We start from the raw sequence: 17707 nt of genomic DNA on the forward strand, positions 1-17707 counted from the left end.
GTAGATTGTTTCATGGCTCTATGTTGTGCTTCTGCAACTAGGTCGTAAAGCTCTTAGCTCTTCAATCACCTCTTTGTTCTCATTCCCCACCCCCGCCCCCATACCAAGCGCCTTTCAACAGTCTACGCAGAGTTTACCACTTAGGAGTAAACCTGAATTTCTTGTAACTTCGAATTTCATAGATAGTATAAGACTGTCCACAGATTTAGTTACACTGGGGGGCGGGATAGGGAAAACATTATATTAAATATGAGCATCGTTTTTTTTAAGACCCATCCTTGTAGAAACGTTAAAATGTGGTGGGGTAGCGAGCGAGGGTGGAGGCGGAGAGGGGATATACGTCTCAGGATACAGGAAATACGGAAAAAGCGAAACCGGGAGGAAGCTCTGTGCCTGGAGGGGACCCGCCGCCATCTCCGGTCTCTTGGCTTCGCCAGGGCCCACCGGAGAGAGCTGACACCCGGGTCCTATAATCCTTATGGGGGACCAACCTTGTGCCTCCGGGAGATCCACGCTCCAGCCTGGAAACACGCGGGAAATCAAGCCTCCAAAAAAGCGCTGCCGCCTAGCTCCACGTTGGGATTATCCAGAAGGAACCCCCAATGGAGGTAGTACCCCTCTCCCTTCCACACCTCCTCCAGCATCACCGGGCCTGAAGTCGCACCCACCTTCTCCGGAGAAATAGTACAATATACTTCTCTCAACCCAAACCAGGTCAGATTCTTTCGCATTTGGGATATCCAGGCTCTCTGAAACTTAATTATATATTTTCCCAGATCTCCTTCTCCCTTCCCCTATTCTCTCCACGATTTCAAAGTTGAAGAAAGAACATGCAGGCATTAAATAGCTCTTTCACAAAATATATGGGGGTGAATTTATGGATATTTAATAACATTAAGTAATTATTTTAATATATTAGCTATGAAAATCGTGGTTATATTTTTAAGAAGTAGACTTAATCTTTTGATATGCTTGAAAGTAATTTAGTAGGGCCCAGGTGAAGGGTACAAAAAAATGAGTTGATCATTGTTAAAGCTGAGTGATGTATACATGGGGATTCATTAAACTGTTCTTGCTACTTTTGTGTATATTTGAAACTTTTCCATTCAAAAAACGATTGGTTCAAGATCAATAACAACATTATATTGAAGGCCTAATTCCTATGGCTAGCACTGTGCTAACAGTATTGTAAGGTGAGACTTCAGAGGTGTGTGTTTCTCTGTCTATGACAGGAGAATTTAATTAGTAAAAAAAAAAAGTTACAATATGGTAACTCAAACCCAAGTGCCATAATGTTTGCTTGTTCAAGGTATTTAGGAAGCACGGGGGGTGGGAGGGGGGCAAGATGGACCAAATCATTCTGCCTGGTAGTAATCTTGAGCCATCAAAGAGGAAGGGGTAACTCTAGGTGGGCCTTAAAGGGTGAGTGACATCTGCCATGTGGAGGGGGAGATAATGCTTTTCTGGCTTACCTTTCCCAAGGCAGGCTTGTTCTAGGAAAACTTGGCTATAACTCTGAATGTATGAGAAGAACTAGGAGGTGAGATAGAGTGCTGCAGGGCCTTAAATGTTATGCTAAGGAGTATGCAGTTTAATCCATAAGCAGTGGAAACCACTGAAGATTTTCAAGGAAGTATTGTATTTTAGCAGTCCAGTTTTTGCTATCAGGAAAACGATCTTCTATTTAGATGAGCTTATAGAATGCAAAAAAAAAACTCTGACCCAAACCTCACAGATTCTTGTAATCCAAAGGAGACAGGGCATCCTTTCTTCATTCATGCAACAAACCTTTAAGAAGCCCTTGCAATGGACTAGGCATTATGCTGGGAGCCGTAGGGGATGGATAAACAAAGCACATAGGACTGAAACAGATATTTGAATAAATAGGTCAATGAATGATGGGATAACAGAGGCAACTAAGGGAGGTCTGGACTTGGGGCTTGGTGGTAGTGCATAGAAAAAGAATGAGCTCTATTGTGTTTGAAAGCATCACCCAGTCATTCCTTACTGTCTGATTTCCCTCAACTTTACCTCTTTGTTCAAAGGGGTAGAGTTGGGGCTGGGAGGCACCATAGGGATAGCAATGCTCAAACAGAAAACAAAGAAGGTTGTACTGGGCAAAAAGTGCAAGAGCTACATAATTTCCTCCAGTGACTCAAATCATTGAAAATTATAATAATAGCAGATATTTACTGAACATCTTTATGTGCCAGACACTGTTCTACAAAGCTTCCTAGAGTCTCTGCTCATAATTGCTATGCAATAGATCCCTTCTAATACTGTCTATATAACTGTTTTTCACGAATATATAACTGCAATGGGGGTATGGTAAAGCATAAGGACTTGAGGAGCCCAGGGGAAAGAGATGAACAGTAACAGAAGAAATGATTTAATGTTATTTTATTATTTTTCAGTCTTTGAGGGTATGACTCCATTTACTTGGTGCATCCATACAATAGTTATTCAGTGAAGACAATGAAGATTATTGACAACGCTACCCTGCTTTTCTGATGTCCTGCTTCAGGAAGTTGTGATTTTTAAGGTAATCTCTTTACCAAAAACTTTTTAAGGAAGGAGGAGGAATAAGAGTTGATTATGACACATTAAATATAACTAGCCAAACAAAAAACAAAAAGCTAGCACCAAATGATAAATTGAAACCATTTTCTATGTTATATGAAAGCATATATACCATATAATAATAATGTTATCTATAAGCTGTTTTGCTATATTCATTCCTAATTACCTTATAGTTCCTGCTATTACTGTGAAATGTATCTTTTAAACCACATTTTCAGATTATTGTCTGTAAATGGGAACATGATTGACATTTTTACATACTGATTTTATACACTGTAACCTTTCTGATTTATATCTGTTCTAATAATTTGCAGGTTCTCTGTATTATCTGTTAATTTATTATATTGGGAATAATGGCAGTTTCTTCCTTTCCAATATTTATTTTTTAATTTGTCTTACTGGGCTAGCTAGGATCTTTGGTACAATGAGAAATAGTGGCAGTGACAGAGGATTTCCTTGTCTTGCTCCTGAATTTACAAGGAAATTCTATACGTGTTTCACCATTTTTAGTAGATTTTCTTTTTTGGGTTAAAGAAATTCCTTTGTATTCTTAGTTTGCTGAGAGCTTTTATTCTGAATGAGTATGAAGTTTTTTCTCCAAATACTTTGTATCTACTGCCATGATCATATGGGGGGTTTTTCCTCCATTAATATGACACTGTGACTGTGTGATAAATTACAGTATTCAGTTTTCTAATGTATTTCCTGCTTTTGGTTTCATCAGGCCTCACCATTGAATATTGTGTCCCCTATTTTTATAATTTTTCCTTTTATCTTTATTTTTTTCTTTACTTTCTTTTTGTTTGCTCTTTTTCTAATTTATTTATTTGGACCATTAGCTCAGTAATTTTAAATCTTCTTTCCTAAAATAAGAATTTATAATGAAGTTTTCCACTACATACCACTTTAGAAGAATTTCACAGGTTTTTATGTGTATTTTTATTATTATTCAATTATTATTATCTAATTGCTCTTATGATTTCTTTTTTGACTCATGAGTTATTTGGGTTTTTTAAATTTACATACATATGATCTCTTTTTTAGAAATCATATTGTGAAATCATTAATCCAGTTACAGTTAAGCTTCATCTTTATTATTCTTCTGGTAGCAAAAAGCAAAATTATACACTGGCTCCTCATCCCAATAGAGTTCAGCAATATAAAACTTTTTCTTTCATTAAATACATAGGGAAACTGTGATTACGCTATTCAGTGATGGAGTTATTGATGATATTTCCACTTGTGTTTTTAAACCTTTTATTTTGATCTAATTCTACACTTAAAGAAAAGTTCTGAGAATATTACAAAGAACTCCCATACACCCTTTACCCAGGTTCACCAATTACCATTTTGCCATGTTTGCTTTATAATTCTCTAGTTCTGTTTCTCCCTCTCACTCTCCCTTCCCCTTTCCCTTCCCTGTCTTAAACCTCCCCCCTCCCTCTCTCCTTCTCTCTCTTTGAACTATTTGAGAGTAACTTGCAGACATCATGCTCCTTTACCTGTAAATACTTCAGTGTATATTTCCTCAGAATAATGCCTTTCTCTTACATAACCTCAGTACATGTGTCAAAATAGAAATAGGACATTGTTCCAATTTTTGTTCCATAAAACTTTATTGTCAAGATTATCCACTCGTACTCACTGAAAAAGGGATAAGTTTGGGAGAACAAGTATTTCAAATGGACAACATAAGCTCTATTATAGTTCCTTTTTTCCAGCTTTATTTATTTTTTTTATTGGAGTATAATTGCTTTACAATGTTGTGTTAGCTTCTGCTGTACAATGAAGTGAATCAGAATCAGCTATATGTATACCAATATTCCCTCCCTCTTAAACCCCTCCCACCCCTCGCCCCATCTAGGTCATCACAGAGCACTGAGCTGAGCTCCCTGTGCTATACAGCAGGTTCCCACTAGCTATTTTACACATGGTAGTGTATTTATGTCAAACCTAATCTCCCAATTCGTTCCACCCTCCCTTTCCCCCACCATGTCCACATGTCCTTTCTCTATGTCTACGTCTCTATTCCTGCCCTGCAAATAGGTTAATCTGTACCATTTTTCTAGGTTCCAAATATATGTGTTAATATACGATATTTCTTTTTTCTTTCTGGCTTACTTCACTCTATATGACAGACTCTAGGTCCATCCACATCTCGACAAAAGACCCAATTTCATTCCTTTTTATGGCTAATATTCCATTGTATATATGTACCACATCTTCTTTATCCATTCATCTGTCATTGGACATTTGTTTCCATATCATGGCTATTCTAAATAGTGCTGCAATGAACATTGTGGTACATGTGTCCTTTTGAATTATGACTTTCTCAGGGTATATGCCCAGTAGTGGGATTGCTGGCTCATATGGTAGTTCTATTTTTGGTTTTTTTAAGGAACCTCCATACTGTTATATTTGACATATAACATTGTAAGTTTAAAGTGTACAGTGTGATGATTTGCTACATGTATATATTACAAAATGATTACTCACGATAAGATTAGTTAACACATCAATCACCTCATATAGTTACTAAATTTTGTGTGTGGTGAGAACTTTTAAGATCTACTCTCCTAGCAACTTTTAAGTATACAATACAGAATTGTTAACTATAGTCATTATACTATAGTATTAACTCTACTATAACTATAGTTATATAACTATATATACTATAACTATAGTATTAATTACAGTATAATATACATCATGCTTTATATTAGATCCCCAGAACTTATTCATGTTACAACTGAAAGTTTATATCCTTTGACCACCTTCACCCGTTTCCCCTAACCTACCACCCCTGGAAACCACCAATATACTCTCTGTTTCTATGAGTTCAGGTTTTTTTTTAGATTCCATGCATAAGTGAGAGCATACAGTATTTATCTTTTTCTGTCTGAATTATTTCACTTAGCCTGATGCCCTCAAGGTTTATCCACTATGTCAGAAATGACAAGATTTCCTTTTTTTTTATAGCTGAGTAATGTTCCAATGTGTATATATATATATTTTTTTTTCTTTGTCCATTCATCTGTCAATGGACACTTAGTTTGTTTCCACATCTTAGTTACTGTAAATAATGATGCAGTAAACATAGGGGTTGCAGATATCTCGAGATCGTGATTTCATTTCCTTTAGATATACCCAGGAGTGGAATTGCTAGATCATATGGTAGCTCTATTTTTAATTCTTTGAGGAACCTCCATACTGCTTTCCATAGTAGATATTTCAGTTCACATTCCCATCAAGGGATGTGCAAGGGTTCACTTTTCTCTATATCATCACCAGCATTTGTTATCTCCTGCTTTTATTAATAGCCATTCTAAAAAGTGTGAGATATCTCACTGTGGTTTTCATTTGTATTTCTCTGATGATTAGTGATGTTGAGTACCTTTTCATATGCCTGTTAGCCAGATATGTCTTCTTTGGAAAAATGTCTATTTAGGTCTTTTGCACATTTTTGAATTAGATTACTTGTTTTTCTGGTATTGAGTTGTATGAGTTCCTTATATATTCTGGATATTAATTTCTTATCAGATATGTGTTTTAAAAATATTTTCTCACATTCCATAGTTTGCTTTTTCATTTTGTCAATCATTTCTTGTGCTGTGCAGAAGCTTTTTAGTTTGGTATAGTCCCATTCGTTTATTTTTTGCTTTTGTTGCTTATGCTTTGGGTGTCATATCCATAAAATCATTGCAAAGACAAATATCAAGAAGATTTTTCTCTGTTTTCTTCTAGGAATTTCATGGTTTCAGATCCTTACCTTTAAGTCTTTAATCTATTTTGAATTAATTTTTGCAAGTGGTATAAGATTAGGCTCCAGTTTTATTCTTTTTCATGTGAATATTCAGTTTCCTCAGCATTATTTATGAAATAGACTATCTTTTCTCCATTAAGTACTCTCAGATCTCTTGTCAAATATTAGTGGACTGTATATGCAACATTTTATTCTGGGCTCCTGATTCTGTTCCAAGGTCTGTATGTCTATTTTTATGCCAGCACCATACTCTTTTGATTACTATAGTTTTGTAGTATATGAAATTGGTGTTCCATTATTATTATCAAGGCCATATTCCAATTTCACCTATTTATCCCAATAATGTCTTTTATAGCTATTTTCTTTTCCTGATCAAAGTTTCAATCCAAGATGATGCATTGCATTTAGTTCTCATGTCTCTTCAGTTTTTGTTTTTGTTTTTTTATTAACCTGGAACAGTTCAACATTTCTTTGTCTCTCATGACATTGACAATTTAAAAGACTACAGAACAATTATTTTGTAGATTGTTCCTAAGTTTAAATTTGCATGTCAGTTCCTCATTATTATGTATAGATTATGCATTTTGGCAGGAATGTCAGAGAAGTAATATATTGTTCTTAGGGTAGCATATCAGTGGCTCATAATGTTGATTTGACCCCTTAGAAGAAATGTTAACCTTGATTACTTGGTTCAGATGTTGTTTGCTAGATTAATCCACTCTAAAGTTCCATTTTCCTCTTTGTAGTTAATAATTTTGCTGGGGGTACTTTGAAACTGTGTAGATGTCCTATTCCTCATCAAACTAAAATCCACTGGCCTTAATATCCATTGATAATTCTTGACCAAATCAGTTATTACTATGAAGGCTGCAAAATGCTCATTTTCAAACATCATCATTTTTACTACATTAGTTTGTATTCTACTTCAAGGAAGAGCTTTTTCCCCCCTCCATCTATTTATTTATTTATCTTAGTTTGGCACACAGATTTTTTTACTTTATTTCATGAATATGTTATTGCTATCATAATTTATTTTAATGCTCAAATAGTCCCAGTGGCAGACCATTCAACCTGGATTCTCTGTTTATTTCACATATTCCCATCATTCTTTGATATATACTTTGACTTCAACATTTCCTTACTTTTTTACTTTCACGTTTGTCTGGTATTTCCTGACTCATTGACCATTTCTCTATGGATCTCTGGTACCATTTAGTGGAAGACAGTATTTGGAAACCAATACATGGGTACATGGATTTTTTTTTTACTTTTAAAAAATGTTTTCATATAATTGTAAAGGTTACTTTCCATTTACAGTTATTACAAAATATTGGCTATATTCCCCATGTTGTACAACACATCTTTGAGCCTATCTTATACCCAATGGTTTGTACCTCCCACTCCTCCATCCCTATGCTGCCCCTCCCCCTTCTCCCCACTGGTAACCACTAGTTTGTTCTCCATATCTGTGAGTCTGCTCCTTTTTTGTTATATTCACTAGTTTGTTGTATTTTTTAGATTCCACATATAAGTGATATCATACAGTATTTGTCTTTCTCTGTCTGACTTATTTCACTTAGCATAATGCCCTCCAAGTCCATCCATGTTGCTGTAGATTGCAAAATTTCATTCTTTTTTATGGCTGAGTCATATTCCAGTGTGTGTGTGTGTGTGTGTGTGTGTGTATGTGTGTGTGTACCCAATTTTATCCATTCATCTGTTGATGGACACTTAGGTTGCTTCCATATCTTGGCAATTATAATGCTGCTAGGAACATTGGGTTGCATGTATCTTTTCGAATGACTGTTTTTGTTTTTGTCGGATATATACCCAAGAGTGGAATTGCTGGGTCATATGGTAGTTCTATTTTTAGTTTTTTGAGAAACCTCCATACTGTTTTCCACAGTGGCTGCACCAATTTACATCCCCAACAAGAGTATAAAATGGTCCCTTTTTTCTGCATGCTCACCAACATTTTTTATTTGTGCCCTTTACAATGATAGCCATTCTGATAGGTGTGAAGTGATATCTTGTGGTTTTGATTTGCATTTCCCTGGTGATTAGTGATGTTGAGCACGTTTTCATGTGCCTGTTGGCCATCTGCATTTCCTCTTTGAATAAATGTCTATTTAGTTCTTCTGCCCATTTTTTAGATGGGCTGTTTTTATGATGTTCAACTGTATGAGCTGTTTATATATTTTGGTTGTTAATCCCTCATAGGTCATACTATTTGCAAATACTTTCTCCCATTCACTAAGCTGTCTTTTCATTTTGTCGATGGTTTCCTTGGTTCTTCAAAAGCTTTTAAACATGATTAGGTCCCATTTGTTTATTTTTGCTTTTATTTCCTTTACTTTAGGAGACAGATCCAAAAAAATATTGCTGTGATTTATGTCAAAGAGTATTCTGCTTGTGTTTTCCTCTAGGAGTTTTATAGTATCCAATCTTACATTTAGGTCTTTAATCCATTTTGAGTTTGTTTTTGTATATGGTGTTAGAGAATATTGTAATTTCATTCTTTTACATGTAGCTGTCCAGATTTCCTAGCACTACTTACTGAAGAGACTGTCTTTTCTCCACTGTGTATTCTTGCCTCCTTTGTCATTGATTAATTGACTGTGAGTGTGTAGGTTTATTTCTGGGCTTTCTATCCTGTTGCATTGATCTACATGTCTGTTTTGTTCTAGTACAATATGATTTGGATTAGTGTAGCTTTGTAGTATAGTCTGAAGTCAGGGAGAATGATTCCTCTACCTCTGTTCTTTTTTCTGGAGAATGTTTTGGCTATTAGGGGTCTTTTGTGTTTCTATACAAATTTTATGATTTTTTCTTCAGGTTCTGTGAAAAATGCCACTGGTACTTTCATAGGGAATGCAATGAATCTGCAGATTGCCTTGGGTAGTATGGTCATTTTAACAATATTGATTTTTCCAATCCAAGAACATGGTATATCTTTCCATGTTTTTATGTCTTCAATTTCTTTCGTTAGTGTCACAGTTTTTGGAGTACAGGTCTTTTGCCTCCCTAACTAGGTTTAGTCCTAGGTATTTTATTCTTTTTGTTGCAATGGTAAATGGGAGTATTTCCTTAATTTCTCTTTCAGATTTTTAATCATTAGTGTATAGGAATGCAAGAGATTTCTGTGCATTAATTACTTGACTAAATTCACTGATTAGCTCTACTATTTTTCTGGTAACATTTTTAGGATTCTCTATGTGTAGTATCGTGTCATTTGCAGTGACAGCTTTACTTCTTCTCTTCTGATTTGAATTCCTTTTATTTCTCTTTCATCTCTGATTGCTGTGGCTAAAACTTCCAAAACTATGTTGAATAATAGTGGTGAGAATGGAAAACCTTGTCATGTCCCTGATCTTAGAGGAAATGGTTTCAGTTTTTCACCATTGAGAATGATGTTGGCTGTGTGTTTGTCATATATGGCCTTTATTATGTTGAAGTAAGCTCCCTCTATACCTACTTTCTGAAGGGTTCTTATCATAAATGGGTGTTGAACTGTGTCAAAAGCTTTTTCAGCATCTATTGAGATGATAATATGGATTTTCTCCTTCAGTTTGTTAATGTGGTTTATCACATTGATTGATTTGCGTATATTGAAGAACTCTTGCATTACTGAGATAAACCCCAGTTGATCATGGTGCATGAACTTTTCATGTGCTTTTGGATTCTGTTTGCTAGTATTCTGGTGGGGATTTTTGCATCTATGTTCATCAGTAATATTGGCCTGCAGTTTCTTTCTTTGTGACATCTTTGTCTGGTTTGGATGTCAGGGTGATATGACCTCGTAGGATTAGTTTGGGAGTATTCTTCCATCTGCTATATTTTAGAAGAGTTTGAGAAGGATGGGTGGTAGCTCTTCTCTATATGTTTGATAGAATTCACCTGTGAAGCCATCTGGTCCTCGGCTTTTGTTTGTTGGATGATTCTGAATCACAGTCTCAATTTCAGTGCTTGAGTTGCTCTGTTTATACTTTCTATTTCTTCCTGATTCAGTCTTGGAAGGTTGTGCTTTTCTAAGAATATTTCCATTTCTTCCAGGTTGTCCAATTTATTGGCATATAGTTGATTGTAGTAATCTCATGATCCTTTGTGTTTCTTCAGTATCATGTGTTACTTCCCCTTTTTCATTTATAATTCTATTGATATGAGCCTTCTCCCTTTTTTTCTTGATGAGTCTGGCTACTGGTTTATCAGTTTTGCTTATCTTCTCAGTGAACCACCTTTTATTTCATTGACCTTTGTTATTGTTTCCTTCATTTTGTTTACATTTATTGCTGTTATGATCTTCATGATTCATTTCCTACTGCCAACTTTGGGGGGGGGGGTTGTTCTTCTTTCTCTAATACTTTAGGTATAAGCTTAGGTTGTGTATTTAAGATGTTTCTGGTTTCCTGAGGTATGATTGTATTGCTATGATCTTCCCTCTTAGAAATGTTTTGCTGCATCCCATAGGTTTTGGGTTGTCATATTTTCATTGTAATTAGTTTCTAAGTATTTTTCTGATTGCCTCTTTGATTTCTTCTGTTATCCCTTGGTTATTTAGTAATGTATTGTTTAACCTCCATGTGCTTGTATTTTTTAAAGATTTGTTCCTGTAATTGATATCTAGTTTCATAGTGGTGTAGTAGGAAAAGATACTTGATATGATTTCAATTTTCTTAAATTTACCAAGGCTTGATTTGTGACTCAGGATATGATCAGTCGTGGACAATGTTCCATGAGCACTTGAGAAGACACTGTATTCTGTCATTTTTGGAGGAATCTCCTATAAATATCAATTAACTCCATCTCCTTTAACGTATCATTTAAAGATTGTGTTTCCTTACTTATTTTCCTTTTTTTACACTTTTCTTGAATTTTATTTTGTTTATTTTTTTATACAGCAGGTTCTTATTAGTTATCCATTTTATACATATTAGTGTATATTTGTCAATCCCAATCTCCCAATTTGTCACACCAACATCCCACCACCCGCCACTTTCCCCCTTTGATGTCCATACGTTTTTTCTCTACATCTCTGTCTCTATTTCTGCCCTGCAAAATGCTTCATCGGTATCATTTTTCTAGGTCCCTCATATACACATTAATATATGATATTTGTTTTCTTCTTTATGACTTACTTCACTCTGTATGTCAGTCTCTCGATCCATCCATGTCTCTGCAAGTGACCCAATTTTGTTCCTTTATATGGCTGAGTAATATTCCACTGTATATATGTACCACATCCTCTTTTTTTTTTTTAATCTTTATTGGAGTATAATTGCTTTACAATGGTGCATTACTTTCTGCTTTATAACAAAGTGAATCAGTTATACATATACATACGTTCCCATATCTCCTCCCTCTTGCGTCTCCCTCCCGCCCACCCTCCCTATCCCACCCCTCCAGGTGGTCACAAAGCACCGAGCTGACCTCCCTGTGCTATGCGGCTGCTTCCCACTAGCTATCTACCTTACGTTTGGTAGTGTATATATGTCCATGCCGCTCTTTCGCTTTGTCACAGCTTACCCTTCCCCCTCCCCATATCCTCAAGTCCATTCTCTAGTAGGTCTGTGTCTTTATTCCTGTCTTACCCCTATGTTCTTCAGGACATTTTTTTTTCTTAAATTCCATATATATGTGTCAGCATACAGTATTTGTCTTTCTCTTTCTGACTTACTTCACTCTGTATGACAGACTCTAGGTCCATCCACCTCACTACAAATAGCTCAATTTCGTTTCTTTTTATGGCTGAGTAATATTCCATTGTATATATGTGCCACATCTTCTTTATCCATTCATCCGATGATGGACACTTAGGTTGTTTCCATCTCTGGGCTATTGTAAATAGGGCTGCTATGAACATTTTGGTACATGACTCTTTTTGAATTATGGTTTTCTCAGGGTATATGCCCAGTAGTGGGATTACTGGGTCATATGGTAGTTCTATTTTTAGTTTTTTAAGGAACCTCCATACTGTTCTCCATAGTGGCTGTACCAATTCACATTCCCACCAGCAGTGCAAGAGTGTTCCCTTTTTTCCACACCCTCTCCAGCATTTATTGTTTCTAGATTTTTTGATGATGGCCATTCTGACAGGTGTGAGATGATATCTCATTGTAGTTTTGATTTGCATTTCTCTAATGATTAATGATGTTGAGCTTTCTTTCATGTGTTTGTTGGCAGGCTGTATATCTTCTTTGGAGAAATGTCTATTTAGGTCTTCTGCCCATTTTTGGATTGGGTTGTTTGTTTTTTTGCTATTGAGCTTCATGAGCTGCTTATAAATTTTGGAGATTAATCCTTTGTGAGTTGCTTCATTTGAAAATATTTTCTCCCATTCTGAGGGTTGTAATCATCTATATTTTAAAATCTATTTTGTCTGATATGAGAATAGCTACTCCAGTTTTGTTTTGATTTCCATTTCCATGGAATATCTTTTTCCATACCCTCACTTTCATTCTATATGTGTCCTTACGTCTGAAGTGGGTCTCTTGTGGACAACATATATATGGATCTTGTTTTTGTATCCATTCAGCCAATCTATATCTTTTGGTAGGAGCCTTTAACCAATTTGCATTTAAGGTAATTATCAATATGTATGTTCCTATTAAAATTTTCAGAATAGTTTTGGGTTTGTTATTGTAGGTGTTTTCCTTCTCTTGTGTTTCCTGCCTGGAGAAGTTCCTTTAGCATGTGTTGTAAAGCTGGTTTGGTGGTGCTGAATTCTCTTAGCTTTTGCTTGTCTGTAAATCTTTTAATTTCTCCATCAAATCTGAATGAGTTCCTTGCTGGTTAGTGTAATCTTGATTGTAGGTTTTTCCCTTTCCTCACTTTAAATATGTCCTGTCACTCCCTTGTGTCTTGCAGAGCTTCTGCTGAAAGATCAGCTGTTAACCTTCTGGGGATTCTGTTGTATGTTATTTGTTGTTTTTCCCTTGCTGCTTTTAATACTTTTTCTTTGTATTTAATTTTTGATAGTTTGATTAATTTTTGTCTTGGTGTGTTTCTCCTTGGATTTAACCTATATGGGACTCTCTGTGCTTCCTGTTCTTGATTGACCATTGCCTTTCCCATATTAAGGAAGTTTTCAACTATAATCTGTTCAAATATTTTCTCACACCCTTTCTTTCTTCTTCTTCATAGACCCCTATAATTCGAATGTTGGTGCGTTTAATGTTGTACCAGAATCTCTGAGACTCAATTCTTTTCATTCTTTTCTCTTTATTCTGCTCCGTGGTAGTTTTTCCACTATATTATCTTCCAGGTCACTTAGCCATTATTCTGCCTCAGTTATTCTGTTATTGATTCCTTCTAGGGAATTTTTAATTTCATTTATTGTGTTGTTCACCATTGTTTGTTTGCTCTGTATTTCTTCTAGGTCTTTGTGAAGCATTTCTTGTATTTTCTCCATTCTATTTCTGAGATTCTGGATCATCTTTACTATCATTACTCTGAATTCTTTTTCAGGTAGTCTGCCTATTTCCTCATATGTTTGGTGTGGTGTGTTTTTACCTTCCTCCTTCATCTGCTGTGTGTTTCTCTGTCTTCTCATCTTACTTAACTTACTGTGTTTTGGGTCTCCTTTTCACAGGCTGCATATTCATAGTTCCCATTGTTTTTGGTGTCTGTCCCCTGTGACTAAGGTTGGTTCATTAGGTTGTGTAGGCTTCCTGGTGGAGGGAACTGGTGCCTGTGTTCTGGTGGCTGAGCCTGGATCCTCTCTTTCTGGTGGACAGGACCATGTCTGGTGGTGTGTCTTGGCGTGTCTGTGACATTATTATGATTTTAGGCAGCCTCTCTGCTAATAAGTGGGGTTGCATTCCTGTCTTGCTAGTTGTTTAGCATAGGGTGTCCAGCACTGTAGCTTGCTGGTCGTTGAGTGGATCTGGGTCTTCGTGTTGAGATGCAGATCTCTGGGAGATCTTTCTCTGTTTGATAGTATGTGGAGCCCGGAAGTTCTGGTGGACCTGTGTCCTGAACTTGGCTCTCCCACCTTCAGAGGCACAGTCCTGTCACCCAGATGGAGTACCAAGACCCTGCCAGCCACACGTCTCAGAAGAAAAGAGAAAAAATGAAAGAAAGAAAGAAAAATAAATAAAGTTATTAAAATATTTTTTAATATTACAATTTAAAATATTTAAAAGTTATGAAAAAAAGGAAAGGAAGTAGAGAGCAACCAAACCAAAAAACAAATCCACCAATGATAACAAACACTGAAAACTATACTAAGAAAATCAAAAATAAAAACAGACAGAACTCTAGGACAAATGGTAACAGCAAATCTATACAGACAAAATCACACCAAGAAGCATACACATACACACTCACAACAAGAGAAAAACGAATAAAAAAATAATATATATATATTAAAAGAAAAGAAAAGAAAGGAAGAGAGCAACCAAATCAATAAACAAATCTACCAATGATAATAAACTCTAAATAATAAACTAAGATAAACATAAAACGAGAAACAAATTAGATACAGAAAGCAAACCCGAAGTCTACAGGTGATCCCAAAATCCACTGCCTCAACTTTGGGATGATTCGTTGTCTATTCAGGAATTCCAGAGATGCAGGGTACATCTAGTTGATTGTGATAGTTTAATCTGCTGCTCCTGAGGCTGCTGGGGAAAATTTCCCCTTCTCTTCTTTGTTTGCACCACTGCTTGGGTTCAGCTTTGGATTTGACCCCATCTCTGTGTATAGGTTGCCTGAGGGTGTCTTTTCTTCACTCAGACGGGACAGGGTTAAAGCAACAGCTGACTAGGGGGCTCTGGCTCACTCAGCCGGGGGGGGGGGTACGGAATGTGGGACGAGCCTGTGTCAGCAGAGGTGGCGGTGTGAGCTTGCAACAGCCTGAGGTATGCCATGTGTTCTCCTGGGGAATTTGTCCCTGGATCACGGGACCCTGACAGTGGCGGACTGCAGAGGCTCTTGGGAGGGGTTGTGTGGATAGTGACCTGTGCTTGCACACAGGCTTCTTGGTGGCTGCACAAGTAGACTTAGCATTTCATGCCCATCTCTGGTGTCTGCACTGATAGCCACAGCTCGCACCTGTCTCTGGGGCTCATTTACGTGGTGCTCTGAATCCCCTCTCCTCGCGCACCCTGAAATAATGGTCTCCTTCCTCATAGACTGTTCCAGACTTTTTCCCCGGACTCCCTCCTGGCTAGCTGTGGCACACTAGTCCCCTTCAGGCTGTGTTCACGCAGCCAACCCCAGTCCTCTCCCTGAGATCTGACCTCTGAAGCTGGAGCCTCACCTCCCAGACTCCACCCGCCCCGGTGGGCTTTCTCAGGCTGATGAGTGCTAGTCGGCACTGATCGTCTGTGTGGGAATCTCTCTGCTTTGCCTTCTGCACCCTTGTTGCTGTACTTTCCTCCATGGCTCTGAAGCTTCCCCCTGCCACCCCCCTTCTCCGCCAGTGAAGGGGCTTCCTAGTGTGTGGAAACTTTTCATCCTTCACAGCTCCCTCCCAGAGGTGCAGGTCCCTTCCCTATTCTTTTGTCTCTGTTTTTTCCTTTTTCTTTTGCCCTACACAGGTACATGGGGAGTTTCTTGCCTTTTAGGAAGTCTGAGTTCTTCTGCCAGCATTCAGTAGGTGTTTTATAGGAGTCGTTCCACATGTAGATGTATTTCTGATGTATTTCTGGGGAGAAAAGTGGTCTCCACGTCTTACTGCTCTGCCATCTTGAAGGTCACATGGATATTTTTTAGCTTAATATTTTGTTACTCTTTTCCATTTAATTGCACTTAGTACAGACAACATGGTTTACATAATACTGATTGTTAGCATATGTTGAGATTTGCTTTACATTCTAGAGAACATGATGAATTTATAAGTGTTTCATTTGTGCCTGAAAATATTTTGTATATTCTAATTGTTTCATGTAGCATTCTATAAAAGTCCATTAAACTTGTTAATTGTATTGTGTCTTCTATATTACTATTAATTCTGTTTGTTTGCCACATCTATCCATTATTGAGAGCAATTAAAAATCTCCCACTGTAATTGTAGATTTGTCAAATTCTTGTAGTTCTGTAAGTTTTTGCTTTATATATTCAAGGCTTTATTATTATGTGCATACTAGTCTAAAATAGATACACCTTTTATCTTTTATAGTGACTCATTTGACGTTTTTGCATTTAAAGTCTATTTTGTTTGATAGACTTTGTTTTGGATGATATTCGTTTTACTTACTTAATTTCTTTTTTCCCTTTCTTTTATTTTTCAGAAAAAATTTTGCCAAAAAAATTGAATGCATTGGTTTACTTCTGAATTTACCAGTAGGATTTATAATTAGAATTAAGGATAAACTTCATAGCTCCAAACATTATTTTCTTCACCAATTTTTTATTTTATGAAACTTCAACTCTTCAGGAACATCAAAAGCCATGCTTCATGTAGATACATCAATTGTTTATTTTTCTACATATTTTTTTTCTCTTTGTAGATATATATATATATACACTTTTTTTGCTGAACCTTTTGGAAGTAACTTGCAGCTATTGTGACACTCCAACCTTAAACACTTTGATGTGTATCTCCTAGGAACGAGTGCATTACTATTATCACACTCAGAAAAATTCAACATTGATGCAATTATCTAATATACTATTCATGTCAATGTTCTCCAGTTGTCCTAACAATATCCTTTATATCTTTTTATTTGTTTTGATCCAGGATCCAGTCAAGAATCATGCACTGTATTTATCTGTCATGCCCCTTTAGTCTTTTAAAATCTCGAATCTCACCTTCCCATCCTTTTCTTTTAATTTTTCATTACATTGGCATTTTGGATGAGTCCAGGCAGTTCTCCTACAGTCATCCCACAATCCAAACTTGTCTGCTTTCCCAAGATTAATTTGAGCATTTTTAGTAAGAAGTCTACATAGGTGATGCTGTGTCCTTGTTATTGCATCACATCAGGAGGCAGAAAATGTCATTTGGTCCCATTCATTATTGACGATGCAAAGTATGTTGACCTTGTTTAAAGACTTTTTAAGAGCAGTTTTAAGTTCACAACAAAATTGAGAGGAAGGAACAGTGATTTCCCATATGCCCCCTGCCCCTACACATGCATAGAGCCTTCTCCATTATTAACGTCTCGTACCAGAGTGGTACATTTGTCACATTTGATGAACGTACATTGACATATCATTATATTTCAAAGTCCGTAGTTATATTTTTACTCTTGAACAATATATATTCTTGCTGTTATACATTCTATGAGTTTGCACAAATGTATAATGACATGTATTCATCGTACAGAGTATTTTCAGTGCCTTGAATATTTTCTGTGCTCCACCTATTCATCCCACCCCCTCAACCCCTGGCAACCACTGATTTTTTTAGAGACTCCATGG

At 36.6% G+C, this 17707-nt stretch overlaps 1 protein-coding gene across 1 annotated transcript; it reads left to right on the plus strand.

Moving 5' to 3' along the window:
* Positions 1 to 478: 478 nt before the first annotated feature.
* Positions 479 to 685, plus strand: NBDY (negative regulator of P-body association; the record flags this gene model as incomplete). Its single annotated transcript, XM_079726979.1, has 1 exon — positions 479 to 685. The coding sequence occupies one exon, from the start codon at positions 479 to 481 to the stop codon at positions 683 to 685; it is 207 nt and encodes a 68-aa protein (XP_079583105.1).
* Positions 686 to 17707: the final 17022 nt, after the last annotated feature.

The sequence above is a fragment of the Hyperoodon ampullatus genome, assembly GCF_949752795.1.
Source record: "Hyperoodon ampullatus genome assembly, chromosome: X".
Classification (NCBI taxonomy): Eukaryota; Metazoa; Chordata; class Mammalia; order Artiodactyla; family Ziphiidae; genus Hyperoodon; species Hyperoodon ampullatus.